This window comes from Arachis stenosperma, chromosome 9 (genome assembly GCF_014773155.1).
Source record: "Arachis stenosperma cultivar V10309 chromosome 9, arast.V10309.gnm1.PFL2, whole genome shotgun sequence".
In the NCBI taxonomy this organism is placed as follows: Eukaryota; Viridiplantae; Streptophyta; class Magnoliopsida; order Fabales; family Fabaceae; genus Arachis; species Arachis stenosperma.
Window position 1 is genome coordinate 159,554,460 of NC_080385.1, and position 26,401 is coordinate 159,580,860.

The 26,401-nt window shown below is 31.7% G+C and overlaps 4 protein-coding genes and 1 pseudogene across 5 annotated transcripts; 3 read left to right on the top strand and 2 right to left on the bottom strand.

Annotated features, from left to right (window-relative positions):
• Nucleotides 1–917: 917 nt before the first annotated feature.
• On the top strand, nt 918–3,348 carry LOC130950321 (heparanase-like protein 2; annotated as a pseudogene).
• A 346-nt stretch (nt 3,349–3,694) lies between these two features.
• On the bottom strand, nt 3,695–4,461 carry LOC130951755 (dirigent protein 18-like). The gene has a single exon (XM_057880474.1). It carries the CDS (start codon nt 4,453–4,455, stop codon nt 3,784–3,786), a length of 672 nt encoding a protein of 223 aa, XP_057736457.1. The 5' UTR covers nt 4,456–4,461; the 3' UTR covers nt 3,695–3,783.
• An 846-nt stretch (nt 4,462–5,307) lies between these two features.
• LOC130948530 (spliceosome-associated protein 130 A) lies at nt 5,308–9,982 on the top strand. Its single transcript, XM_057877289.1, has 4 exons — nt 5,308–8,488; nt 8,861–9,352; nt 9,472–9,628; nt 9,749–9,982. The coding sequence occupies exons 1-3, from the start codon at nt 5,474–5,476 to the stop codon at nt 9,607–9,609; spliced, it is 3,645 nt and encodes a 1,214-aa protein (XP_057733272.1). The 5' UTR covers nt 5,308–5,473; the 3' UTR covers nt 9,610–9,628; nt 9,749–9,982.
• Nucleotides 9,983–11,124: 1,142 nt separating this feature from the next.
• Nucleotides 11,125–15,116, bottom strand: LOC130951305 (caffeoylshikimate esterase-like). 2 transcript variants are annotated; one of them, XM_057879958.1, is made up of 8 exons: nt 14,883–15,116; nt 14,751–14,789; nt 14,543–14,669; nt 14,316–14,462; nt 14,073–14,203; nt 12,483–12,620; nt 11,821–11,919; nt 11,125–11,742 (listed from the first exon to the last, which is right to left on the bottom strand). In XM_057879958.1, the coding sequence occupies exons 1-8, from the start codon at nt 14,883–14,885 to the stop codon at nt 11,470–11,472; spliced, it is 957 nt and encodes a 318-aa protein (XP_057735941.1). In that variant the 5' UTR covers nt 14,886–15,116; the 3' UTR covers nt 11,125–11,469. The 2 variants fall into 2 exon arrangements, with proteins under 2 accessions (XP_057735941.1, XP_057735940.1); XM_057879957.1 differs by having other exon boundaries at nt 11,821–11,943.
• Nucleotides 15,117–24,168: 9,052 nt separating this feature from the next.
• LOC130949723 (60S ribosomal protein L35-like) lies at nt 24,169–25,385 on the top strand. Its single transcript, XM_057878369.1, has 2 exons — nt 24,169–24,541; nt 25,138–25,385. Exons 1-2 carry the CDS (start codon nt 24,245–24,247, stop codon nt 25,210–25,212), a joined length of 372 nt encoding a protein of 123 aa, XP_057734352.1. The 5' UTR covers nt 24,169–24,244; the 3' UTR covers nt 25,213–25,385.
• The last annotated feature ends 1,016 nt before the right edge of the window (nt 25,386–26,401 follow it).

The window sequence follows — 26,401 nt, forward strand, 5'->3', positions numbered from 1 at the left end:
TTTAGGCATATATATAAACATCCCAGTATTGGATCTCAATTCTCATTATTTTCCTAACTTTTTTTTCTGAATTAAAAAAATATCTATTTTGAGAAGTTACAATTTATATCTTTTTAAAAATATTTTTAAAAAAATTATTTTTTACGTAATAAATTAATAAAAAATACTTTTATATGGTTATATTTAAATATAATTGATAAATAAAAAAAAATTGTATGAATTATTTAAATATAAAATTATTTTTATTTTTTTATAAGATCTTTTGAAAGAAATAACTTAAAAAAGATATTTTTTTAAAAGTTCACCCAAACAAAGATTAAATGCTTAAAACACATATTAGGTTACTATATAGTTCATGATCATTAGTTAAGGATATAACTATAAATAAATAAATTAATTAAAATATATCTTTATATCAAAAAAGTTCTTCTTAAAGTGATTTTTCTTTTTTTTGTTTTTTGCGTTTTTCCAGTTGTTTAAACTTTAAACAAAAAAAATTGGAAATGAAATAAAAATATTGTTAAAAAAAGTTAAATTTGAGCCCAAATATTATAATAAAAAATATAAAATAGCACCTCATACAAAAATAAATAAATTGGAGATTAGAGCAATTATCTTTTGATAGTAAATTAAATTTAAGAAGCGAGTATTTAAAATAATAAAAAAACTCAAACAAAAAAGATCAAATTTAACTTCTACAAAGATCGAATTAGATAATTTTAAACTTTAAATTATTTAAGATAAACATATCTTTGGATTTAAAAAAATTATCTTTTCACTTAAAAGTAGTTATAGCTAACCGTACTACTAAGTACTAACACTATAAATAGTAGATACCATGATATAAAATTATAAATCATACCATAAACATCAATAGAAATTATTCATAGTATATTCTCTTCTATTTTTGTTCCACAATGGGTGTGAATCAGTGTGTGCAAGTAGCTATCTTTTTAGGTCTCTTGGTATTATTTTGTCCTTCTTTTTCTTCCTCAGAAGATGTGAAGCTTAAAGTGAAAGGAGTCACAAACATTGCTACAACTGATGAGAATTTCATATGTGCAACATTGGATTGGTGGCCATCTAATAAATGTGACTATAACCAATGTCCATGGGGAAAAGCTGGGATTCTCAACTTGGTATTTTATTTATTTTGTTCGATATTATTGTTGTACATTACCATTCACAATATTGTATGTATTTTTTAAATATTATAATGATAATTAATTATTATTTTTGCAGGACTTGAATAACACGATACTCTCAAATGCAATCAAAGGTAAGCCATATTTTTTCTAAAGTCAAACCATTTTAATTGATATATATACTAATTATAACTAATTTTTATTATATTAGACCAACTTGATTGAACTTGGTTAACAAAAAAAATGAATATATAGCATTATTCTAATTAATCCAACCGTTTAATTACTTTTAAAATTGCTGCAGCATTCAATCCTCTGAGGATTAGATTAGGAGGTTCACTACAAGATCAAATTATTTACCAATTTGGGAAGCAAAAGCAGTGCCCAATTATGAGAAAGAAAGATAACGGCTTGTTTGGATTCAGTGTTGAGATGGGATGAATTGAATCACTTTTTGAACAAAACCGGGTAATTAATTAATTAATATATATTATTTTAATTTCTCAATATTATTATAATTACTTCACAAACAATTAATCTTATCTTCTCTTATTTACTTTAAACTTTGCAGTGTCAAATTTACATTTGGTTTAAACGCACTTATTGGCAAGAAAAATTCCAAAAAAGACCAGTTAAACTGGAAAGGAGATTGGAATCCAAACAATGCCATAAGCCTCATGAAGTACACTGTCTCAAAAGGATACAATATAGACTCATATGAATTAGGTACCAAATTAAATTAAAACCCTTTAATTTTTATAATTAACTAATTTAATTTTTACCCATGATTTTTTATAAATTTAATATCTTATGCTAATTAATCATATAGGAAACGAGCTATGCTCTGAAGGAGTATCAGCAAGAATAGATAGTGTTCAATATGCAAAAGATATCACAAAACTAAGGCACATAATTAACTCATTATACCCAAATGCCACAACAAGACCAAAGGTGTTGGGTCCAGCTGGATTTTATGGTAAAGAATGGTTTGATAGCTTCTTGCAACATGTTGGACCTGGTGTCATTGATGGAGTTACCCATCACATTTATAACCTTGGTGCTGGTACGTATAATAATTCAGAATGTTGAATGTTTTTTGTTGCTTGATTAATTTGTTTAATTCTAAGAATATAATTGTATTATAAAATTATATTATATAGGTGTTGACAGTGATCTTATTAGCAAGGTTCAAGACCCATATTTCTTGAGCAAAATTGCACAAACTTTTAAGGATGTTTCAACAGCAGTGAAAGAATTCACACCATGGGCTGGAGCATGGGTTGGAGAATCTGGTGGAGCTTATAACAGTGGAGGCAAAGATGTATCACATACTTTTGTTAATGGCTTTTGGTAAGTTTTTTTTTTTTAAATTGGATTTTAGCTCTCTATATTTTGTTTAATAATTTTTTTAATTAATAATAACTATAGGTATTTGGACCAACTGGGTATGACATCAACCTTCAACCACAAAGTTTATTGTAGACAAGCTTTGATCGGAGGAAATTATGCTTTGCTAAATACAACATCATTCATTCCTAATCCAGATTATTATGGGTATGTCACATATATTCATTTATATTCATATAAGTAGTTAAATTAAATGTCATTTTTGAATGAATAACAAATTTATTTTCTTTAAACAGAGCACTTTTGTGGCATCGGCTTATGGGAACCAATGTGCTTTCTATTTCTCATGATAGCTCACCATATCTACGTACATATGCTCATTGTTCTAAACAAGGGGTAAGTTAATAATTTCATTTATACATTTTAATTTTTTTTTATTTTAAGATAACTTTTTAAAAGTTATAACATATTGTCAATCTAATTATTGTCTCAGAGTGGAATCACATTGCTACTAATAAACATGGAGAATTCAACATCTTTTGATGTGTCCCTTGTGAATGACATGAATCTTTATCCGGAGGAGTTAGCATCAGAAGGAGTAAACACGATGAATTTGATGGATTCATTGAAAAGGGAAGAGTACCACTTGACACCTAAAGATGGAAACATTCAAAGTGATGTTGTGCTTTTGAATGGAACTCCATTGAAACTTACCAAGTCAAAAGAAATCCCAGAACTTAAACCAAAGATTGTTGATGCTTCTTCTTCTTCTCCAATTAAAGTTGCACCTCATTCAATAGTCTTTGTGCAAATCAATAATTTCAATGCACCTGCATGTGCACCTCCTACAAAATAGATTACTAGAATTCTCTACTGATTCTTTTTTATTTTTCTTATAGAACTTAGATAGAGTTATTAAGACTTATAGAGTATATGCAGCATATATATGTACTTTGCTGGAAATAATTTATGATTAATTTTTTTTAATTTCTTTTATTTTCAATTAGTTATATACTTATCTCTTTTATTATTGATGACTTTAAGGATATGCATATATAATATGATTAAAAACTAACTGATTAACTGACACTATAATATTGCTTTATATACTTAAAATCTTTTTTATAAATACTGATATATGAAAACGCATCAGAATTTCTTTAAATAATTACTCTTATAGCAATATATATTAGAAACTTGTACTCAAAGTATGACACATTAGAATTAAAACATGGTAAAGAAAATGTAATTTCAGCTTACAATGTTATTTATCTGGATAGTTTAGAAACTACTAACTAAGATACACATCAAACAAAAGGAACTTAGAACTTGTGACTTTTCCACCTTCTGCATTAGACCCTACTCTGTCCACAACCTTAACTGTAGCATATCCATTAGCACCATTATACTTTCCAGTGCCTCCAATGACCGCAACATGCGACTCTAAGACGTCGGTCCTACGTACTCCAAAGATTTTGAGGCCATCTTGATACTCATCACCCTTCAAAAATCTTGCTGTGATAGCCATCATGTGGCTAGTTCTGTCTCCTGAGCTCGCGACATAGACACCTTGCACTTGTCCAAGTTTCTCTAATTCAGCTCCCACTTGAAGCAATTCCTCGTCTATCGAGGTTACCGATCCAAACTCGAGTTCTTGAAGTGTGGCTCTAGTAGGGAAAGAGAATCCAAAATTAGAGAGACCAAGTGTTTGTTGTGTGGATTGTGGTATTGGAATGGCTCCATTGGGAGGGAAAAGGCCTAAGGGCTTTTGGAAGGGTAATTGACCAGTGACCTTAGTGGTGGCAGGTTTCTTTGGAGGCCTAGAATCTGTGACATTGTTTAGGATATCCCTCATCAAGAATGTTATTCTGTGATGATGGGCATGGTTGTGATTTTGAGTTGAGTTGCCAAGAGTTCTGGCTGAGGAACATTGGTTTATGGTGGTCATGAACAAAAGTAACATGGCTAATTCTTTCATGGTTTCTTTTTGCATTAGCTTGCATGCTTGGTTCATATATAGATATGGTTTGATTTAAGTGTAGTGGTTAGAAACTTAGAATAACTTCAATAATTAAGTAACTTTTAAGGATAGTGAATTTGTTATGTCTAATTGTCTATGCATTCAAACTCAACCGCTACATGACTCATACCAGATTACCAGATAATCATTTATTAGTGTTTGTTTTTCTTTTAACTTTATTTTTTTAGAAATTTATTAATGATTCTTAAAAAAAAACATCTCAATCTTACCAAACTAAAGAATAATTGATAGGGTAATATTAGGTAATCAATAATTTTTTTGAACAATATAAATAATGGATCTTAAAATAGACCAAATTCAAGTAAAATATACTACACTCCAAATTACTCATCTAAATCTTAATATTTGAATAACCATCTGTATACCTAATGAATTAAACATCCGATCATCTAATAAATTAAATATCCAATATATATTATTTATATTATTTAATATTTTCATTGTCTTGTCTGTTTATATTTTTTTTAATTAATAAATAGAAATTCCATCTACAAGTTTACAAATTAGTGAAAGTATAATTATCACCATGAATGGTAGATATTTTGGTTGGAACAAAAAACAATAATAAATAGATTTTTTCTTGAGAGATTAATTAGCTAACAAATATATGATTAAATAATCATCATGTAAATAAATTTTATACTAAATAATAATAATAATAATAATATCATATAAATATCGTTTCTGTTTTACAAAATTTATTTAGATTCAATCAAATACATTTTATTACTAATTATAATTTTTAATGTTTTAAATAAATACATCATTCTCAATTGATACCAAAAATCTGAGCTAGGGTTTATATCCTCTCTCGCTGTGTCACTGGAAAACCCAAACCTTTTCACTACTTTCTCTTCTCCATTTGTTAATGTCGGTTTAGTTAAGGGCAGAAAAACCTAACCCTAATTTGCACTTTCCTGAGTTCGTAGTAGCCACCGCCATGTACCTCTACAGTCTCACTCTCCAACGCCCCACCGGCATAGTCTGTGCCATTAACGGCAATTTCTCCGGCGGCAAGACCCAGGAAATTGTCGTTGCCAGAGGCAAAGTTCTCGACCTTCTTCGTCCTGATGACAACGGCAGGATCCAAACCATCCTCTCCGTCGAAATCTTCGGCGCCATTAGGTCCTTAGCTCAGTTCCGGCTTACCGGAGCTCAGAAGGACTACATCGTCGTAGGTTCCGATTCCGGTAGGATCGTAATCCTTGACTACAACAAGGAGAAAAACGTGTTCGATAAAATTCACCAAGAAACTTTCGGCAAATCTGGTTGCCGCCGCATCGTTCCAGGTCAGTACCTTGCCATAGATCCAAAAGGTAGGGCTGTAATGATTGGTGCTTGTGAGAAGCAGAAGCTTGTTTATGTGTTGAATAGGGACACTGCTGCTAGGTTAACTATTTCTTCGCCTTTAGAAGCTCACAAGTCGCACACTCTAGTTTATTCCATTTGCGGTGTTGATTGTGGGTTTGAGAACCCTATATTTGCTGCCATAGAGTTGGATTACTCTGAGGCTGATCAGGATTCTACTGGCCAGGCTGCTAGTGAAGCTCAGAAGCATTTGACTTTTTATGAGCTTGATTTAGGGCTCAATCATGTTTCTAGGAAGTGGTCTGAACAGGTTGATAATGGTGCTAATTTGCTTGTCACTGTTCCTGGGGGTGCTGACGGCCCTAGCGGCGTGCTTGTTTGTGCCGAAAATTTTGTTATTTATAAGAATCAGGGGCAACCTGATGTTAGGGCTGTGATTCCTAGGCGTGCTGACTTGCCTGCTGAGCGTGGAGTACTTATTGTGTCGGCCGCTATGCATAAGCTGAAGTCCATGTTCTTTTTCCTTCTGCAGACTGAGTATGGAGATATTTTTAAGGTCACGTTGGAGCATGATGGTGACCGAGTCTCGGAATTGAAGATTAAGTATTTTGATACTATCCCTGTTACGGCTTCCATGTGTGTATTGAAGTCTGGGTTCTTGTTTGCAGCCTCAGAGTTTGGAAATCATGCTCTGTATCAGTTCAAGGCTATAGGAGATGACGACGATGTGGAGGCGTCATCTGCTACGCTGATGGAAACTGAAGAAGGTTTTCAGCCGGTATTTTTCCAGCCGAGGAGACTGAAAAACCTTGTTAGAATTGACCAGGTTGAGAGTTTAATGCCAATAATGGATATGAAGGTTAGTAATATCTTTGAAGAGGAAACTCCTCAAATTTTCACTCTTTGCGGCCGTGGTCCGCGTTCATCTTTGAGGATTTTGAGGACTGGTTTAGCGGTTAGTGAGATGGCAGTGTCAAAGCTTCCTGGTATACCTAGTGCTGTTTGGACTGTGAAGAAGAATGTCATTGATGAATTTGATGCATATATTGTTGTGTCATTCACAAACGCTACGCTTGTGCTTTCCATTGGTGAGACAGTTGAAGAAGTCAGTGACAGTGGGTTTCTTGATACAACTCCCTCCTTAGCTGTTTCTTTGATAGGTGAGGATTCTCTCATGCAGGTTCACCCTAATGGTATTAGACATATTAGGGAGGATGGGCGTATTAATGAATGGAGAACTCCTGGAAAGAGGACAATTTCTAAAGTTGGATCAAATAGACTTCAGGTGGTTATTGCATTGAGTGGAGGGGAGCTTATCTATTTTGAAGTGGATGTAACAGGTCAGTTGATGGAAGTCGAGAAGCATGAAATGTCTGGAGATGTTGCTTGTTTGGACATTGCACCAGTACCTGAAGGCAGACAAAGATCCCGTTTTCTTGCAGTTGGTTCATATGACAAGACCATTCGTATCTTGTCATTGGATCCTGATGATTGTATGCAGGCCTTGAGTGTGCAAAGTGTCTCTTCAGCTCCAGAGTCTCTTCTTTTCCTTGAGGTTCAAGCATCGATTGGTGGTGAGGATGGTGCAGATCATCCTGCTAGCCTTTTCTTGAATGCTGGCTTGCAGAATGGTGTTTTGTTCAGAACTGTGGTTGACATGGTTACAGGTCAGCTTTCCGACTCTCGTTCCCGATTCTTAGGGTTGAGAGCCCCAAAGCTCTTCCCCATTATTGTGAGGGGCAAGCGAGCAATGCTGTGCTTATCAAGTAGGCCATGGCTTGGTTACATTCACCAAGGGCATTTCCTTTTAACGCCCCTTTCATATGAAACCCTTGAATATGCTGCCTCGTTTTCATCTGACCAGTGTGTGGAAGGTGTTGTTGCTGTTGCTGGTGAGGCACTAAGGATTTTTACCATTGAGAGATTAGGAGAAACATTTAATGAGACTGTAATCCCATTAAGATACACGCCAAGGAAGTTTGTGCTACAACCAAAACGGAAACTTCTGGTGATGATTGAGAGTGATCAAGGAGCATTGACTGCGGAAGAACGTGAAGCTGCAAGGAAAGAATGCTTTGAAGCTGCTCAGGCAGGGGAAAATGGGACTGGAAGTGCAGACCAGATGGAGAATGGTGGTGAGGATGAGGATAAAGATGATCCACTATCTGATGAACACTATGGCTATCCAAAGGCTGAGACAGATAAGTGGGCTTCCTGCATCAGGGTTCTTGATCCAAGAACTGGAAACACAACTTGTCTTTTGGAGCTTCAGGATAATGAGGCTGCATTCAGCGTATGCACTGTAAATTTCCATGATAAGGAATACGGAACTCTTTTGGCTGTTGGCACAGCAAAAGGACTGCAATTTTTTCCGAAAATGAGTTTGACTGCTGGATTTATTCATATATATAGGTTTGTAGAGGAAGGGAGATCTCTTGAACTTCTTCACAAGACTCAGGTTGAGGGTGTTCCTCTTGCTTTATGTCAGTTCCAAGGAAGATTACTTGCAGGAATAGGGCCTGTGCTCAGACTCTATGATTTGGGGAAAAAACGATTACTAAGAAAATGTGAGAATAAGTTATTCCCCAACTCAATCGTTTCTATTCATGCATACCGTGATAGAATTTACGTGGGTGACATCCAAGAGGTATGTTCCTAGTTTATAATTCATATCTGTATTTGTTAAACATCTCGGTATTGGGTCTGACAATGATTTTTCCCCATGGCTTCTGGTTTTAGCTTAGCTAGTTTCAGTTTAAGTTGCCTTGTTATAGTAATTTAGTATGTGTCCAGCAAGTTATAATTTTTGGTTTTTGCTGCTGCGGTTTTGTTAGAAAGATTCATGAGGAATTCTTATTTTAGGAAAGGCTTGAATTTAGACTCTTAGACAAAAGGGTGTTTTTTTTTTTGGGGTAGTAAATCAATGTTATCAAATGTCCTGCTGCTATCCATGTCTCGTTCTTACTATATAGACTTTTCAGCTAACCATGACCTATATGCTCTCTCTTTCTCTCTCCAGTCTTTCCATTACTGCAAGTATCGACGAGATGAAAATCAACTCTACATATTTGCCGATGATTGTGTTCCGAGATGGCTCACTGCATCGTACCACATAGATTTTGATACCATGGCCGGGGCAGACAAGTTTGGAAATGTCTATTTTGTGCGGTTGCCACAGGATGTTTCAGATGAGATCGAAGAAGATCCTACTGGTGGGAGGATCAAATGGGAACAGGGAAAGCTGAATGGAGCTCCCAATAAGGTGGAGGAGATTGTACAATTTCATGTTGGTGATGTGGTCAGTTGTTTGCAAAAGGCATCTCTTATACCAGGTGGTGGAGAGTGCATTGTATACGGAACAGTTATGGGAAGTATCGGGGCACTCCATGCTTTTACTTCTCGTGACGATGTTGATTTCTTTTCTCATTTGGAGATGCATTTGAGGCAGGATCATCCGCCTTTGTGCGGAAGAGACCACATGGCTTATAGATCTGCTTATTTTCCTGTTAAGGTACACTAATGAATAGTATGACTTTGTTCTTTCTTGCATAGTAGTATTTAATGCTTGCCTTCCACCTCCTTATGCTTTCATAGTTGACTAATTTCTGATATGCCTGCAAAATGATCCAGGATGTAATTGATGGGGATCTATGCGAACAATTCCCAACTTTGCCAATGGACTTGCAAAAGAAAATTGCTGAGGAATTGGACAGAACCCCTGGTGAGATAATGAAGAAACTAGAGGAAATACGGAACAAGATTATTTAAGAGATCATCATTTGGAAGGGTATTAGTTCCCCTTTGATTATTCTCCACCTCTATCCATTTGATGTTTCTGTATTGTATGTTCAGTTAGTAACATTTGAGTTGACAAATTCTTCATAATGTGATTTGGTATTTCTTGCAGGTCGTAGAATTGTTGTTCTTTTCTAGTTTTGGATCATTTGCCCGTAGTCAGGTCACTAACAAAGTAAAGAAAACTTGTGTTATCTCATTGATACGTGTAGCAGTGATTTCTTAATGTTAAGAGGGAGGACTTGTAGTTGTAGAGTGTATTATGTATTGTTGAGAAATGAAATTCATAAGCTTAGTTTTGCAATTTTCTGTTGTAATTAATTGCTAGTAAATGTTTTCACTTTCATTGTGGTTGTGATAACGCGTAACATATCCCAGCACCCATATTCAACCTTCAATTATATGTTTAAGTTGGTGTGGAATTTGTATAATCCGGAAAAGAAAATCTACGCCTTTAAATAAATAAAAATGATAATGGTGATGTATTAATGTAGAAGAATAGCTATCAATACTAGTGTACCTTATTTAAAGCTGAAAACTATGTAATTGTTTCCATATGTCAATGCTTCAATTAATGAATTCGTCTGGTATGGCTGTTAAATCAGGGTGTATCTCTATGAATTTTAGGTTTTCGCTCTCCTTCTAGGTGTTACGTATTGCTTTTGTTAGTTCTGATATTAACATATAACCTCATAGTTTAAGGCTTATTAGTGTACTTTAAGTTATACAAACCGTATCAGTCTTAATTTTTAAAAATTTTTGTACTTCTTTATGAGTTTAGTTGCTTGTAACATGAAAGCAATTGAATACATTATTTCAATTTGTTTATTCTTATTGTTCAATAACGTGTGTGTGTGTGTGTTAGAACATTCATATAAGAAAAAGTACAAAAGAATAGAAGATTATTGGATCTCCAAATCACATAATTAGTTATCTGCACATAGTACCGAACAAAAGAAGAAGATTGCAATTAGTCTCAAAATACCAATCATTTTCTTAACATAATCAAAATTTCCAAAAAGGATAACATGCATTGTTCTGAAACTACATTCATAGTTACTAAGACCAACTGTGTTCCGGCTTGTACTGGAATATGTTCCGGCTTGGAAACGTCATCATGGAGACCAAGGAGCTCCTCTTTTCCGGTGTCACCGATACCAATAATCAATTAATCATTAAACATGTTCTAAGGAGTAATTTATCCTTTATTTTATAGAGAGTTAGATAGAATTTACTATAATTAAATATAGAAGTAAATGTTCAACGTTTTTTTTTTTCTTTTTCTTTTATAATTCATGAATAAAAGTTGGTAAATCGAGTAGCCATATTATCATATAAACTTACCATGAAATAAAAATAGATAAATACATCTTTATCAGAAATCCAAAGTAATAACCATATGCATTAATTGTTTAATTTTTTTTTTTGGACTAACCATAAAGATCTCAATGCCGAGTCAGAAAGCATGCTTCTATGGATAGATAACTCTTGGAACCAAAAAAAGGAAAACGACATGTATTTCTCACGGTTCACATATAATACATAATAACAATAATAATAATAATCAGTTTTAAACTTTCAATCAATTCAAGAACCTTAAACAACTTTGCTACTCTTCTAATTGGATCTTTGCTTTGACTTAGCCTTTAGATAAGGTGAATCATGAACGAATGAGTAGAACTACTATGCTCTGTTTGGCGTTAAACTAATTAATGCATGATATATAATTGAACTAGAGAAGTTCATTATAAATTATAAATTAATTCAGTATATACTAACAGTAATGTTTTGTTTTGAGAATCCTAAATCCTAATAAATAAATCCTTTGTACATTTAAGGTTTTAGATTATCCTCATGCTGTTGTTTGAGCTCCCTCTCTATCCTTGTGTTGCCATACTGAGATTTGTGGTCTAACCAACCGATGATGTCGGAAAACACAATGTTCAAATTCTCCGGTGGCTCTCCGTACAAGAGACCGTGCCACATTCCAGGGTACAGTTTTATTGTCTTGTCTGTACTCGAAGCCACTTCATACAGTTGCTTGCTAACTGCCTTGTCGGTTACTTGGTCCTCCTCACCATGCAGCACCAGAAATGGTAGTGACACCTAAATTAATAATTAATAATTAATAATTGATTAATTAATCAATCAACCGATGAGAATATTGCTTGAAATTTCACAAACCTCGTTTAGTCTTTGCTCTATTTCTGTACTAACTCTTAGAAGTTCGTAGCCAGTTCTCAACCGAGGCTTCCCTTTGTAGCAGTATTCATTAGCTCTAATCTGCACAACAATACACCAAATCACCTATAATTAGATGGTAAAAACTCAGATGCAGTCGATTTCACGTGAAGTTGATAGATGAGAGCCGTTAAATGATTTGACTGATTTGACTAAATTTTTATCTAACAGCTCTCATATATAAACTTCATGTGAAGTCGACTGCACATGGGTTTCCACCTTAAATTCTTAATTCATTTCATGTTAAATCACACATGTTACCAACTGCATGAATTTACAGTGATCAATAATTATATATAACTTAAATAAAAGAATTTGTCAGCTATTCCTTTTTTATGTTACCGTATTTTCTGTTTTTTTATATTTAGTTAAGGTGACGAATAAATTGATTACTCACTCAATAAATTGATCATTATATTTTTCTATGTACTTAAGGCTACAATTATTTTTAATTAAGTAATATTTTTATATTTAATTTTAAAAATAATTAATTTTAGTTAAATAATAATTTAGTTTATATTTAAAAGTTGTTAGAAGATAATTTAATTAAACTTGTCAAATTATTTAACGATTTTTAAATATCAACTTCATGCGAGTGTAGGTACCTGCTGTCTAACTTGGGGTTCCTTGAAGGCGACATCAATGATATCTTGGGTTGGGATTAGTCTCCATGATGGAATCACTCTGCTCAGTGCACTCAATACACCCACCACCATTGCGTTTGGTCTCAAATCATCTGCAATCTGCAACCAAACACATTATTACACTAAACAAATCTACTTACCAAGCAAATTAATATTAATTAACAAATAATAAGTCACTTTCTAGAGGCAAGGTGACCTTCTAGAAGTGACGTAATACCCGGCAGCTATTGCAACGGTTTAGATTACAAAATTCTTAGTTCATCGTGGAAAATGTAACCTAACCTTTTGTATCGGTCAAACAAAAATATTTATTAACTAACAAGTAATAACTAATAATTATATTATTATATATCATGTGATCATGTCAAAAAAGCACACCTACTACACAATTTCACTAATTCATAATTATTCTCGAGGTATGATTATTGCGTACAAAGAAAAAAGTTTTGCAATATTTTTTCTTATTCCATATTGATACCTTACTAGAAAAAAAAAAAGTAGAGTCTCTAATTTACGCAATTTAATAATATTCATCTTTTTTTTCATTGTACCAAAAAGTAATATGGAGGAATCTGATGCAATTCTCAATTACACAAAAGATAAGCAAAAGATTTTTTTTTTTTTTGGAGTAGATATTGAATATTAGGCTAAGAAGTAACAGTATTATTCCCTGGAACTATACAAAGAGAGAAGTAAAGAATATTGTACGTTAGTGTCTACTGAATGTGATTGAATCCCAATTTACTGGAGACTGTATGCATCATACTACGCCTAAAATTACCAAATTGTTGAGGAAAAGGAAAAAACAAAAAGTAATCCAGAAAAAAAGGCAAAATACTAAAAGGTAAAGGGGTTAATAATAAGGCCATGGAACGAAAGTAACAACAAGACGTACAATAATAATATTTTGTAATACATGATGATTTTATATGATTTACTCTTATTAAATATTAATTATGTGAGTGATACATGTGTGGCCCAAAAATAGCTAAGAATTTATCTGATAAAATGTGCAAAAATCTGTTTTTAGAAAAAATAGTATATGTATTATTTTTGTATGGAAGAGAAACTGTGAAATGGAGACAGAGGTGCAAAACTGAAACTAAATTTGTATTATGTTTGATATTAAAAAAAAAAGATTATGTTAGGTAACCAATAACTTTTTTGAATAATATAAACAATAACTAATCAAATCAAAATATATTATATTTTTAAATTATTTTTTTAAATCTTAATATTATAATAAATATCTGCACACCTAGTAAAATGAACATCTGATATTTCTATTATTTACATTGTTTAATATTTTCATTGCTTGTCTATATTTTTTTTAAAAAATCCAATATTTTTTGAAGATTCGAAAGACACTAAAATTATGAGTCATATATCTAAAATTTTAATTTTAAAATTCGACCACTAAATACAATACTAAATCTCAATTCTTTGTATCAGTAATAAAGATATGTAATATGTGATGCAGATATTTTGTTGGAAAAAGATAAAATTTAGTTTTGAATGGAGAAAAAAAAAAGAAAGAAAGAAGAAAGAAACCTTGCACATGGGTGCAACCAAAATGGCACCATCCCAGTAATCTGGTTTTTTCCAGTGCAAAAGCAGGGCCACAGCTCCTCCCATGGATTCCCCTAACAAGAACCTCATCTTCTTTTTGTTTTCTTTCTTTTCTGTAATTCAATTATATTATTATTAATGAATCATGATGCCATCAAAAGCAACCAGACAAATAGTCCACCTCATGCCTTTGAAAATTTTGTGCTCAAAACAAATCAAAATTACCAGAAATTGTGGTGAAATAGTGGCAGCAGTCATTGATGAGAGAATTGAAATCAAGAACAAGACCCTGACGCCCATCTGATTTTCCATGCCCTTCATAATCCACACCATACACTGCATATCCTGCATTTGCAAGCTTTCTTCCTGTGCCTGCATTAATTCATTAATTAATTAATTAATTAAGCATGTTTATTTAGTGTAATTAATTATTATTTGAAATTATTAATTACTGTTCATAGTGATGCTGCATTCCATGGCATAGCCATGACACATGAAGATGATCGCTTTTGGATTCCCATTCGCCGGTAACCATCTGCTTGCAAAAAGCTTCATTCCTCGAGAATTCAATACATATTCCTGCATGCTCAAATCATCAATTTTATTTTTTTATTTTTAATTAATAAAACAATTCAATTAATATACTTTATAATTATATACCTCTTCATATATGATATTTGCTTCATCATTTGTGCCTGCCTGCAAATTAAATAATAAAAAGAATGTTATTAATTATATGATACAATAACTTTACTTACATAATTAAGCTGAGAAAGATGGAAATTAACAAACCATGGAGAATTTTTGAGTTTTGGGGTCCTAAAATATTATGTGAGAATTGGAGAAGTACAAGGGAGGGTGAGGGGTTTAGATTAGAGAGAGAGAAAGAGAGATATTGGTGCATGAAAAATAGGGAATGAATCAGATAATAAGGATGGCGTAACTTATGTCTATTTATAAGGGGGAGAGACAAACAGATTCTCAAACAAAAATGAAACAACCACCTTCCACAATTTCATCATCAATTTGTTATCTCTTCATTAGGAAAAAATATGCACCTTTTATAATATTTTTTATTAATATTTTATTTTTTATTATTATAATTTAAAATTTAATCAATTTATTTTCTTAAAATATTATATATAAAAGTATTTTCATTGGTCAAATTAAAAAAAATAATTTATTCTTAGGACTTATTTGAACGTTATTTTTAAAAAGATCTTTTTTTAATGATCTTTTTGTAAAAACTTATATAAAAATATCTTTTTATTTTTTAATTATGTTTGAATAAAATAAGATAAAAATAATTTTTTATTTATTTATTATGTAAAAAATATTTTTCTTAAAAATAATATATAAATTATAATTTCTCAAAAAAGATATTTTTATTTTTTTAATATTCTTATTTTTATTATTAAAAATTTATCAAACACACTAAAAAATTTAAAAAAATTATTAATTTAATGTTACCTAAACAAACACTTAACATTGTATTGCTTGTTTATAAATCTAACATTTACGGAAAACAAATCACATAAAATACTATAATTAAGTAAAATATTCTTTTTTATTTGTACGTTAATTCACAATCAAATATCTAGGTAAAATTTTGATATGATGACTCCAGATATATATAAATATCTTCTAGTTAGTCAATTATTATATGCACTACCATAAATATATTTTAATATCGGTTCAAAATAATTATTACCTTGGCTTTTTTAGTTGATACGCCAATTAATTTAGTATTTAAATTGTACTTAAATTCATTGATTTAATATATAATATAATGATGTTATCAATTTAGTTAGAGACTAGAGTAATCAATATTTTAAAATTGAGAAAGTTCATTAATTAAAAAGATATATCTACACATTAAAAATTAATTATTATATATTTATGTATATTTATATATATTATTTCAGATATTTTTAGTATAAATTGTAAGATTCAAATAAATCAGTCAATTTTACCCATATATAATTGACTACGTCTAATAGGATAAGATAGATTTTGCTTCTTTAATATTTGGGGGCGCATTATTATTAAGAATTAGTTTAATTAATTTTTGAGTCATAAACTAACATTATCTGAACCCAAAGATAATATTGAAAATCAAGGAATGGTTGAATTGACCAATTAATATAAAGGAACAAGAATATTTGTGTACTTATTTATTTTAACATTTTATTACATTGTTCTGCTAACTTGAATAGTAGTTGAATCTTGGCATGAGCTCACTCGTTCTTGTAATTTTTATTATGTGCAACTTGGAGTTAGTTTAATTTTAATTATTCATCAATTCTTTCTAATTTGTTTGTTGGTCAACTATTCAACTTGTTTTAATTTTGAGGTGATTCTTTCGTTGGACTTTGAGCTGTTCTTGAATTAACGCCGTTATTCCGTTAAAAACCCTGAATAATTTCGAGTTTTTTGGCTCTTTATTCTTTAAAGGAAAAAGAAATAAAAAAATTTCAAATTTACCTTTTTGGTCAATCTTGATCGTTTTGACTTTACAACTTTAAACGTGCAAGCCGTGTGTGAATGGATAAGAACGACCAAGAGCTCAAAACTAAAAGTATATACGGGTCAACATTATTGTACCCAGAAAAAGAAAAAGAAAAGAAATCAGTATAAATTCAGGTGTAATCGATTTCATCTGAAATTGATAGTTGATAGTCGTTAGATAAAAATTTAGTCAAATCAGTTAAATTATCTAGCAGCTCTTAAATATTAAATTCACATAAAATCGACTGTATCTGAATTTCTACAAAAAAAAAAATTATATTTGATCCTTTTTTTTCTTTTTAAAATTCTAATTCTCAAATTATATTTACTATTCTTTTTTTATTCTCTGAAATTAGTACACTTCAATTTTTCTATTGTCAATTTCAGACAAAATTTACGTGAGAGACTACTATAAACCTGAGAGTATAATTTTAAAGATATAATTAAATAATTATTAATTTTAAAGATTATTTTAATTTTAAATATAATTTCAAAAACCATTTTAAAAATTTAACTCGTTTTCTCCGTTTACTAATAAAAGCTTTCACACAAGAATGAAGACATCATTCACCGATCAGCAAAAAGTTTTCTGACGTATATACGATTTAAATCTACTACTTCTACTATTCTTATACTGTACACTTTTAGAAAACATCATTCATATTATTATTATTATTATTATTATTATTATTATTATTATACACGAAAAATAAGTTATTATTGTTCGTATATATATAATATATAATAAAGCATAAAATATATTAATAAATTAAACAATATATATTTACACAAATATATATAATAATTGATTCAATAATTAATTTCTTATATATATATAATATTTTTTTTTAAAATCCTTGTAGAGTTCATATTAACTTACTATCATAAAATTATTATAAAAAATATAAATTTTAATAAAAAAATGAATAAAGAAACGATTGGTAAATAATGTAGAGTACAAATTTACATAATATATAGAATCTCTCTCCTTTTGTATTATTATTTTTCACAACATATATCTGCTTTAATTTATTTTTCAGAGTTCATACTCTATACAATATAGTATCACTCTTCCCTCTACTGTTTATTCGTAATATTAATTTTTTGAATTATTGTGAGAGAAAATGGTGAAACCTAACACAATTAAACTGCTGTACTTGGTCGTAGTTAGGAATTTGGATGAATAAGGAGATAGCATTCATAGGTGTTAAGTTTATTAACAATAGTAAAGGTATCACAAAAAGAAGTAAGCTAGAAATTCTGAAATTGTGTGAACTCCATTACTGTTACACTTTTCAAAATTTCTTGACAAGAGGACGGCAGATTTGAAGAATTTTGATGTGAAAGACTAACATTAATTAATAATAATGGTTTTGAAAAAGAAATTTAATGTAATTATTAAAATGATGTAATGTGGACGGTTCACATCCCATATAGTTTCTTCACTGCCAACTTGTTTGGATTACTCTTTCAACACGTTGCCTAATTGACACATTACAAGAGCCACGTCAAACGAGTTAAACCCCAAAATGGTCCCTGAGATTGGCGTATTGCACTGAAATCGTCCCTGAGATTCCAATTGCACCAATTACGTCCCTGAGATTGAAAAAAATGCACCATAGTAGTCCCTGACCAATTTTCCATTAACGACGTGATGATATGGCATGATGACGTGGACTGTAAGTGACACGTGTCACTTTATGATTTGGCCACGTGTAATGGTAGGATGATGTGGTGACCAGTGACACGTGGCATGCTGACGTGGATAGTTGTGCCACGTGTCACAATGTTATTTGGCCACGTGTCCAATTGTGCCACGTGTCGCAACAGTATTCGTCCACGTGTCATGCATTATGCCATCGTTGTATATGCACCAAATTAGTCCCTTACTTTACATTAAGTGACTCATTTTAGTCCCTGAAATTGAATGTCGTGCACCAAACTAGTCCCTTCATCAATTTTTTCTCATTTTTTCTATAAATTCAAAATTCTCAATATTTTTGAATGCATTAATTTCAATTCTATTTTTTCACACGTTCTTCAAATAAAAGTGTTTTTATAAAATATTTTTTCTCTTGCGAATACCCTATTCGCCGACTTGGAGTTAAAGTGAAGGCTTTTCAAGCACCTTCACTACCATCTCCAACCTCTTTCAGTACTTTTATAAAATATTTTTTTTCTTGCGGATACCTCTAATAGCCACCGCCTTGGAGTTGACGTGAAGGCATTTCAAGCTTCCCTCATTATCATCTCTGACTTCTTTCATCTAGATTGCAGAGATCAAAAGTGGTAGTGAGGGTGGTTGAAGTGCTTTCAATCTAGCTCATTTATACATAACGAAAACGTGTATTTCATAAGAAAAAAATATTTATTTTAATTATTAATTTCTTGTTAAAAACATATATTTTTTTATGAAAAAAATGTGTCTAATCAATCATATAATTATTTTTTATAATAACATACTTATATATTACAAAATTTACCAATATTAAATTATTAAAAAAATTATATATTTAAAATTAAAATCTTAAAATTTTTTATAAAAGCTCTTGTATTTAAACGATATATGAAAAAATAGAATTGAAATTAGTGTATCCAAGATATTAAAATTTTAAATTGAAAAAAAAATGAGAAAAAATTGGTGAAGGGACTAGTTTGGTGCACGACATTCAATTTTAGGGACTAAAATGAGTCACTTAATGCAAAGTGAGGGACTAATTTGGTGCATATACAACGATGGCATAATGCATGACACGTGGACGAATACTGTTGCGACACGTGGCACAACCGGACACGTGGCCAAATAACATTGTGACACGTGGCACAACTATCCACGTCAGCATGCCACGTGTCACTGGTCACCACATCATCCTACCATTACACGTGGCCAAATCATAAAGTGACACGTGTCACTTACAGTCCACGTCATCATGCCATGTCATCACGTCGTTAATGGAAAATGGGTCAGGGACTACTATGGTGCATTTTTTTCAATCTCAGGGACGTAATTGGTGCAATTGGAATCTCAGGGACGATTTCAGTGCAAAACGCCAATCTCAGGGATATTTATTCTCCATGTACAAATCTATATAAGTCATTTATATTCACTTCTTTTTGGTGTGGATATTTATTCTTCTTCTTCTTTATTTTTCTTTTTCGTTATCGTCGTCACCAACACCACCTCTTCTTCCTCTTTCTTTTTTTCATTGAAATTTCTTCTCCTTCTTCCTTTTTCTATTTCTCCTTCATCATCAGTTAACTCGTTATTGAAGATAATAAATAATTCAAATTCAGATTGTCAATTAAACCAGAACGAAATTGATTATTGTTTTAAATCCAATCAAGTGGCTGAGGTGTTGTTCGATTCTAGTTAATTTTTTTGTTAGTAGTTTATGATTATATAGCTGAATAATATTTCATCGTTGATGGTTTTAATTGAATAAAATGTAAAAGTTATGCATTAAAGAAAATATTTTACTGTATTTGCAGTAAATTTGGGTGTAACACGAAGATATTTGAGTGTATTATTTAAGAATTTTCGGTGTATGTATGCTGATAAGTTCTGCATAATTCAAAACTCTTCTTCTTTCTCCTCCTCATCTTCTGCTGTTTCTTCTTCTTCTTTTTCATCATCATCTTCTTCTTCTTCTTCTTTTTCTTATTCATATTTTTTTCTTATTTTACCTTCTCAAGTTTCTTCTTATTTTACTCTTTTAACAATAACAAAAACGAAAAAAATCAAATAAAGAAAAAAGAAGAAACACATAATACTGCAAAATTACTTGGAAGAGGATGAACTTACATTCATTCAATTAAAAGAAAGAAAGAAATAAAGAGAAAAAGAAGAAGAAAAAATGCAACATTATATTAGAGAAAATATTTTTCTATATTTGCAAAAAATTTGGATGTAATACGAAGATATTCGAGTGTATTATTTAAGAATTTCCGGTGTATGTGCTACTGCATAACTCAAAACTCTTCATATTTCTCCTCATAATCTTCTTCTACTTTTTCTTTTTTTCATCATCATCATCATCTTCTTCTTCTTTTTTTCTTATTCATCTTTTCTTTTTTATTTTACCTTCTCAAGTATCTTCTTATTTTACTCTTTTAACACGAATAAAAACAAAAAAATCAAATAAAGATGAAGAAGAAACACATAATGCTATAAAATCACTTGAAAGATGATGGACTTACATTCATTCAACTAAAAGAAAACAAAAATATGAAAAAGAAGAAGAAGAAAAAAATGCAGCATTAGAGGAAACATTTTTCTGTATTTGCAGCAAATTTAGGTGTAACACAAAGATATTTGAGTTTATTGTTTAAGAATTTTCGGTGTATGTGTACTGATAAGTTCTGCACGCATAATTCAAAATTTTTTCTCTTCATCCTCCTCATCTTCTGCTGCTTCTTCTTTTTTATCTTCTTATTTCATATTCTCATAATTCTTATTGGGAGGAAAAAATTAAATAAAGAAAAAAAATACATAATGTTGCAAAATCAATAAAAAGAGGAGGAGAAAAAAAATGCAGCAACAACAACAGTAATAAAAAAAACAACGATGAAGATGAAACACACGAAAGAAAAGGAGAAGAAACGTAAAGAAGAAGGAGGAGAAGAAAAAAGAGGAGGAGAAACGCGGGATACAAAGAGGAACAACATAATTTCACGCGTGCGTTATGTAAATGACTTGTATAACTTGTATGCCAAAAAGACTTGTATGTATAGCAGTACTCATATATATATATAAGATTTCCATATTATTACATTGGCAAAATTAACTAGTTTTTCAAACTCATTACTTAAACTAGAGTAAAAAATCATTTCTGACTATAAAAGATTTAAACGCTGACAAAATTAACCATAAAATAATAAAATTAAAGTTGTATCTGTGAAAGATCAGTTTTGTACGACAAAACTATCCAAACCCTAAAAAACTATTCAAAAACTCCAAATTATTCTTCCCTCTCCCATCATTATAATCATTGCTTCCAGAGCTGCGGCTGTGCCATAGCCGCATACACCGCACATTTTGCAGCAAAGAGAAACCACAGTTACTAGCACTGGCCACAGTGACAGATCTAATCTCTGGTCCCATCGAGCGTTCAAATCTCTCATCATCTCACAATCGCAACAACATAAAACACCATCAGAGGAGCGTAATCGAGCAGCAAATGCACCCTTCTCGCCGCAAAGCTTCAACCAGAGTGACAACTGATTAGAGCTCCGATTTAGGTTTCCTTCGATGGCCGTCGTCGTCAACCACCACCAAACTGACGTCAGCAAGCAGCGCGATAGAGAACAAACTCGTCCTCGTCGAAGGATAAAGCCTGATTCTCAAATTTTAGGATTAGCGTGGTACAATAAACTCGTCCTCATCTTCGTTTTTGTCGGGATTATGGTTTTAAATTTGTTTTTGGTGCTGATTTTGTTTTTTTTTTCTCTGCAGCTCCCTGATCAGAGCTTGCATTGAAGCTTCAATTGACGTTGGTGCGGATGTGATTGAGGCTGGTTACAGAGGATCAGTTGGGATGATACTGTTCAATCCACTTGCATTCAGAGCCGTCACCGTCTCGAGCACTGAAAAAGCCACCGCCTTTGCCTTCCTCAACAACGCATTCTCAGTCCCACTTGCAAAATCCTAATACCAACTGACTTGACCTGAATTCCAACCGAAAAATAGAACTATCTTCTCTTCCTTCAAAGTTTTCACATTTAGCTTCAACGGCGAGTTCTTCAAGCTTCACAAGATCGCAAAGCAAGCCTAAGTCGTCACTGGAGGTTGTAGGAAGAGCTCAGATCGAAAAAAAATGGAATCTATTACTCATCGGTTTTGAAGATAGCGGTGGTGAAAATGAGCACATGTGGAAATAAACCCGAAGATAATAGTGGTAAATAGAAGAGGATGAAAGAAATTGGAGCCGCAAGCCTGTTCTGAGAGAGGAGGGAGAGAGTGAGAGTAATGTGATGACGATGATAATGATGGGTGAAGGAAGAGTAATTTTTGGGTTTTTGGGTAATTTTTTAGGGTTTGAATAATTTTATTGTAAAAAGTCGATCTTTCATGGATATAACTTTAATTTTATTGGCAGCGTTCGAATATTTTATAGTCAGAAATAACTATTTACTTCTTATTTTCTTAAACTATTATCTAAACATATAAATTTAGTTAAATAATTGTTTAAAATTTTTAAATAATTAATACATCAAACTTAAACTTATTCCCACTAGTTCTCACTTAAGTCCTATGGCTTATACAGAAAGTCAAGAGAACAAAAAAGTCAAATGTTGCAATAACGACTAAAATTGCAAGATGGAAATGGCAATATTGGTTTATATATCATTACTATATCAATAGAATTATTTGATTCATCAATTATTTATTATTTTTAATACATTAATACAAAGATTCTTAAAGAGATTTTTAGTCTTGTTGCCTCTGTACTTATGCATTCAGATTGTTTCAATAATTCCGAAGGTGTAATCATGGCCTCTCAACATTTGTTATCATCTTCTATCTATATATTATATTATATAGCTGTCAATATACACAATATTAGTATGTACTATTCCCCTATGATCTGTATACAACTATATGTTCTTGTATCGTGGCCAATGATATCTTGGGAAATCAAATAATAAAGGTCTTAAAAGTCAAGAAATAGATCAGATTTGGTGGACTAAAGCCTGCTTCCAATGCATGAACACAATATTAATTATTGATATCAAACTAATTAAACTATATAATAAAGAAATGGATCTTGAGCCATGCAACAGAGCAAACAAGATCATATAAAGTAGCTGTATACACATCCGATTCCATATTCTAATATAAAATCAAAATGTCGTCCATAGCCGATTACTCTATCTATATTAATCAACAATTTTTCTAAATATTATGATATTATATATTTAATTTGTTATATTTACAAGACATATACTTCATATTCATGTTATTGGTCTATATAAAAAAGATATACATTATTACATGGCAAGAAATAAAAAAAAAATTATTAAAGGAATATTGAGTATAGCATGAATTAAAAATTGAAAAAGTATAGATAGACAATGAAAATACTAAATAATGTGAATAATAGATATATCGGAGGTGTATAGATGATTATTTTAATATTAAAATTTAAGTAGATATTTTGGAGGTGTAGTGTGTTTTTATTTGATTGGTAGTTGTTCATGTTGTTCAAAATGGTCATTGTTTACCTAACACTCTCCTTAAAATTTTTTTCTTTCAGTAAATAGGACTCCCCTTAAAAATTTAAGTGTAGTAATATAGATATCGATACAATGTACAAGAACACAGAGTATAAATTTTGTTTTTCTTTAGTCATGGTTATAAAAAAATGTTATTGGGGGCTGAATTGGGCTTTTATGGGTTTTGGTAAATAGACTGAAGCAGGCTAAATACGGCTTAAGCATATGCTAAGTTATAAAAAAGGGCCTTTAGTAATCTAAAATAAAATAAGGCCCATTAGAAGCCCAAAGGGAGAAGCCCAAACAACCCTATATATATAAAACCCTAAAACACCACAAAACAGAGCCTTGTCCCTCCCATTTGAAACTAGGGTTTGTAAAGAAAGAGGCGCAGCAGCCACATCAGGAGAAGAAAGAAGCTCGAGAATTCAGAAATGGCGAGGATCAAGGTTTACGAGCTGAGGCAGAAGAACAAGACTGAGCTGTTGAACCAGCTCAAGGATCTGAAAGCCGAGCTTGCTTTGCTCCGTGTCGCCAAGGTCACTGGTGGTGCCCCCAACAAGCTCTCCAAGATCAAGGTTGTGAGGTTGTCCATTGCACAAGTGTTGACTGTGATTTCTCAGAAGCAGAAGGCTATTTTGAGGGAAGTTTATAAGAAGAAGAAGTACACACCTCTTGATCTCCGTCCTAAGAAGACCAGAGCCATTCGCAGAAGGCTCACCAAGCACCAGGTATTTGCCTTGCCTTGTGTTCATTTTTCGTTTATTCTTAGGTATTCTGGATTTGATTTTATAAAGTTTGATGTAATGCGATCCCCCTTGTATCATTTTGTGCCTGTTTAAATTCTTTAATTGGCTTTGATATTTGTTCTTGTATATATTCTTTTACTGGTATTGTAATCTAACGAGATATTGTCCCCTTTGAAGAGGATTATGTGTCACACGATGGCTTGTTTTAATTTCTAGTAAGATGCAACCAAAAGAAATATATCTGTATGGTTCTTAATGAATTATTGTGTCTGGCTTCTGAAATCATGATGTCGAAGTGTTTGATAAAATGGCAGCCAATATATGCTATGTATAAGGTAGAATATATGTTTATGCTTATGTACGTTAGGGACTTGCTGCTTTCGGAGGAAAATATGCCTGGAAATTTCTAGTACCATCCTTTCTGTGATAGATAAAACATGCCTCTACATACAATTGTGTTCTTTGTTTCACTATTATGATAAGGAGTTATAATCATTGATATGTTGGTTTTCTTCACCTTCTTGTTTACTCCGTTGTCCATCCATGGTTGCTCATTAGTTTTGACATTGTTTACACAGGCATCTTTGAAGACCGAGAGGGAGAAGAAGAAGGAAACATATTTCCCAATGAGGAAATATGCCATCAAGGTGTAGGAGTCTATGCATATTTAATTTTATATTGCGCATTTACCAGTTATAGTTGGCAAATTTTGAGGTAGTTTCATGTTGGAGTTATTTGTTGTCTTCAAATTTTACCTATTTGGACCTTTTGTTTCTCTTTGAAATGGATTTATGATCAAAATTGAGGATTACATTGAGTTTTGTCATGACTTTTATCCGCATTGTTGTTTTTTCTGTTCTTTTTTTTTGCTGTTTTGTTGAGATCGCTGCATGAAAGATTAAACTTCCTCCTACTCACCATTGAGAAGTGAGCCAAATGGCATTGTCTTTTCATATGCATAGTATTGCTTAACTACTATCTTGATGTAACCTGCAACACTTGAAACATGGAATGATTATCGTTGATTATTAAATATTCAAATATGAGTAAAATCCAATATGACATACATATTCGTTGTTTATAGTGATTTAGTATTGTAATGAGTACCTTGTGAATATCTTCTAACCTTTATATTAAGGTGAAGAAGATTCACATGCAATTGTCTTAATGTGAAGTTGGAAGAATTGGTAGATAATAATTTAGTCAACTATGTTAAATCATCTAATGATTTTTAACTAGCAACTTTAGTGATGACAATAGCATGAGTTTTCACTTTATATTAATCTTCATTTTAAAATACATAAGAAAGTTAGCTTGTGTCAAGGCACCGTTTGTCAACTGCTTAATTAGAATTTTAACTTCCTGATGCCTGCCATTTTTAATTCAATTCCAATCTGAAATATGGTTACATGGCCGTCAAGTACAAGTATTGTTAAAGCACCTTCATCAAAATGGGATTCAATAACCTGCAAGAGTTATATATTTACTTTGGTTGAATGCAAATTGCAAAGATGCCCTTAACACAAGCGGTTCCCGTATCCAAAGTAATTGAGTTCATGAAATCCCATTTTTAAGATTTTCAGAAATGGAAGCAGCAATCCAAAAGGTAAGCTTGAATTACAAATGATCCAGACTTGTATACATAAGCTGCAATATAGAACATTGTTGTTCCCACTGGTTTTAGTTGTGCTATTTGAGATGCATGAGTTTGAATATAGTTTATCCAAAATTATATACTCTACTCAAAATTTTTCAGAAAACTTAAATCATTTAGAAAGAAAAGTAAGGCATGTGAATTTGATGATAAAATTCATGTACTACTGTCGGTGACAGCGTAGACAT

Excerpts from the sequence above, each read along its gene's own strand:
- LOC130951755 (XM_057880474.1), bottom strand. The coding sequence starts at position 4,455 with ATGTTACTTTTGTTCATGACCACCATAAACCAATGTTCCTCAGCCAGA.
- LOC130948530 (XM_057877289.1), top strand. The coding sequence starts at position 5,474 with ATGTACCTCTACAGTCTCACTCTCCAACGCCCCACCGGCATAGTCTGT. Across the intron at positions 8,489-8,860 it reads ACGTGGGTGACATCCAAGAG|TCTTTCCATTACTGCAAGTA; the intron begins GTATGTTCCTAG and ends TTCTCTCTCCAG. Across the intron at positions 9,353-9,471 it reads CTGCTTATTTTCCTGTTAAG|GATGTAATTGATGGGGATCT; the intron begins GTACACTAATGA and ends AAAATGATCCAG.
- LOC130951305 (XM_057879957.1), bottom strand. Across the intron at positions 14,463-14,542 it reads ATGCAGCATCACTATGAACA|GCACAGGAAGAAAGCTTGCA; the intron begins GTAATTAATAAT and ends GAATTAATGCAG. Across the intron at positions 14,204-14,315 it reads CTATTTCACCACAATTTCTG|AAAAGAAAGAAAACAAAAAG; the intron begins GTAATTTTGATT and ends ATTGAATTACAG.
- LOC130949723 (XM_057878369.1), top strand. The coding sequence starts at position 24,245 with ATGGCGAGGATCAAGGTTTACGAGCTGAGGCAGAAGAACAAGACTGAG. Across the intron at positions 24,542-25,137 it reads GAAGGCTCACCAAGCACCAG|GCATCTTTGAAGACCGAGAG; the intron begins GTATTTGCCTTG and ends TTGTTTACACAG.